General features: G+C 28.7%; 1 protein-coding gene across 1 annotated transcript in view; it reads right to left on the bottom strand.

The window, feature by feature from the left end:
- Nucleotides 1-1,505: 1,505 nt before the first annotated feature.
- LOC137652873 (uncharacterized) overlaps nucleotides 1,506-2,500 on the bottom strand; it is a 9,454-nt gene continuing 8,459 nt past the window's right edge. Inside the window, exon 2 of the mRNA XM_068386267.1 lies at nucleotides 1,506-1,682. Within this exon, the coding sequence (XP_068242368.1) occupies nucleotides 1,506-1,682 (177 nt within the window). The remainder of the gene's footprint in view (nucleotides 1,683-2,500) is intronic.

Below are 2,500 nucleotides of genomic sequence, written 5' to 3'. Positions count from 1 at the left end.
CTATCCTGACTTGAGTCGAGGATCTCTTAATTACTTCCTTCCACGCTAATTAAGGGAAAAGAAAGATGAAGGAGTTCTTATTTTATTTTTTTTTTTTTTTAGTTTCTCACTGACGACTCATGTGAAGTGTTTGTGCATGTGGACTTAGAGGGGATATTTGGGGGAAGAAAACGAATGTTTGGGAAAAATTTAGATTTATCTTGTTCTCTTCATGAAGAGAAAGTTATTTTTATGGTGAAACAGTTATAATTTTTGATGTACATTATTGGAAAGACTTGAGTTTTTATTAGAATTCAAAAGAAGTAGTAAATGATATAGGATTATTTTCTAATATGAAACCAAAGTATTAGATATAGATTCCATATAATTCTGTTCTCTATTTCATTAGCCTAAATAAATAAAATAATGAAAATGTGAAACATTAGTTTTTAACATGAATTTCTAAACCAGAGGAAAAACGCCATTTGATTTTTTTTTCTAAATGATTGATACAGTATATAGAATATTTCGATAGAAAAATTGGGTTTCTTAATAAGATATCCCCGTGGCAGAAATGGGACATTTCACATATAATATATCTTTAACAGAGAAATAATAAATTACACACGTTATAGAGAAAAAAAATATTTTCACTTTTAGGATAATAAAAAGGTTGTATCACCATGTAAATTCTTATCTTCTTTTCATTAATATAATTCAGGAATAACGATGATTTACTTTTTATTATAGTTTTCGACTCAAGTAAAGCATGGATCGTGTAGTCGATAGCAGATTTTCTGTCCAGAAATTCTTATAAGTAAGTACTACAATATACATCAAAAGAGATTTATTGCTCGATATTTATTTTTAAAATATATATATATATATATATATATATATATATATATATATATATATATATATATATATATATATATATATATATATATATATATATATATATATATATCTAAATAGGAACGAAGGCGAACATTCCTACAGCAATGTCTCCTTCACTGGAGTTAAGCAATTACGAGTGGTAAACTGAATCAAATGGTCCTCATCACCCACTTTGGTATTTTGCGTAATTCACGAAATATAAAAAGAGAGCTCGAGGGAATTTTGGGTTCCGTGGTCTTGGGTGTCATTAAGTAAAGAAGAAGAAGAAGGAAGAAGAGATGATGTCTGGTGTACATTTTTTAAATTTTTTTTTATTTTTTTGGCCAATCTCAAGATACTCTTGAAGAAGAAGAAGAAGAAGAAGAAGAAGAAGAAGAAGAAGAAGAAGAAGAAGAAGAAGAAGAAGAAGAAGAAATGTAGGCTGGTGTACAGTTTTTTTTTTTTTTTTTTTTTTTTTTTTTTTTTTTTTTTTTTTTTGCAAATCTCAAGATACTCTGGAAGAAGAAGGAGAAGAAGAAGAAGAAGAAGAAGTATTCTGGTGTAGAGTTTTTTTCTAATCTCAAGATACACTTGAAGAAGGAAAAGAAAAAGAAGAGAAGTATTCTGGTGATGAGTTTTTGCTAATCTCAAGATACTCTTGAAGAAGAAGAAGAAGAAGAAGAAGAAGAAGAAGCAGTATTCTGGTGCTGAGTTTTTGCTAATCTCAAGATATTCTGGAAGAAGAAGAAGAAGAAGAAGAAGAAGAAGAAGAAGATGAAGAAGACGTATTTTGGTGTAGAGTTTTTTGCCAATCTCAAGAAACTCTGGTGGAAGAAGAAGAAGAAGAAGAAATATAAGAGAAAGAGAAATATTCTGGTGTTGAGTTTTTATTAATCTGAAGATGTTCGGAATCATAAAATAAAGAAGTAGCGTGAGAAATAAAAAACTGTGATGTTGATGAAAATTAGGAAGAGGATATGAATTTTTAATCAAAATTGTTGCCCAGGTTTTTTTTTATAAATATTACAAGTTAGATTGATAGGATCTAAGAATCTTTGGAGAAAATAAGGAAAACAATAATTAGTTAAGGTGCTCTACTGAAATATTCAAAGAGATTCTTTATATAAAGATGTGATCTCCCGGTAAATGATGACAAAAAATGTTATCAAGAGCTAAGTAACTCATGGTTTAACCCTGAATCTTGACTTTTCTTTACATTTTGAGATTTTAAAACGGTACGCAGAAACTCATTTCCATCATTTGATCATCTACTTATTTTAATAAAAAAATCAGAGTGAATTCAAACTTACCTTTAACTTCTATACAATTTTATGTACTTTATTATTATTATTATTATTATTATTATTATTATTATTAGTTAAGCTTGAAAAAAAGCAGGTTGCTACAAGCCCAAGGGCTTCAACAGGGAAAATAGTTCACTGAGGAAAGGAAATAGGGAAATAAATAGACTTTTTATAAGAAGTAATAATATAAAACTTAAAGAATAAACCATAGTTTACTTCCCACGTTTAATATTTAAATTCTTTTCTTGGGATTTAGAACTGACAAAATATTCTCTTCCGCTAAGATTATGCTATATTTGTGTACACCTAAATCCCCCCTCCCCCACAACTCCCCCGAT

This window comes from Palaemon carinicauda, chromosome 14 (assembly GCF_036898095.1).
Source record: "Palaemon carinicauda isolate YSFRI2023 chromosome 14, ASM3689809v2, whole genome shotgun sequence".
NCBI classification, from domain to species: domain Eukaryota; kingdom Metazoa; phylum Arthropoda; class Malacostraca; order Decapoda; family Palaemonidae; genus Palaemon; species Palaemon carinicauda.
The sequence above is the reverse complement of the archived record's forward strand: the minus strand, read 5'-3'. Positions and strand labels throughout refer to the sequence as shown.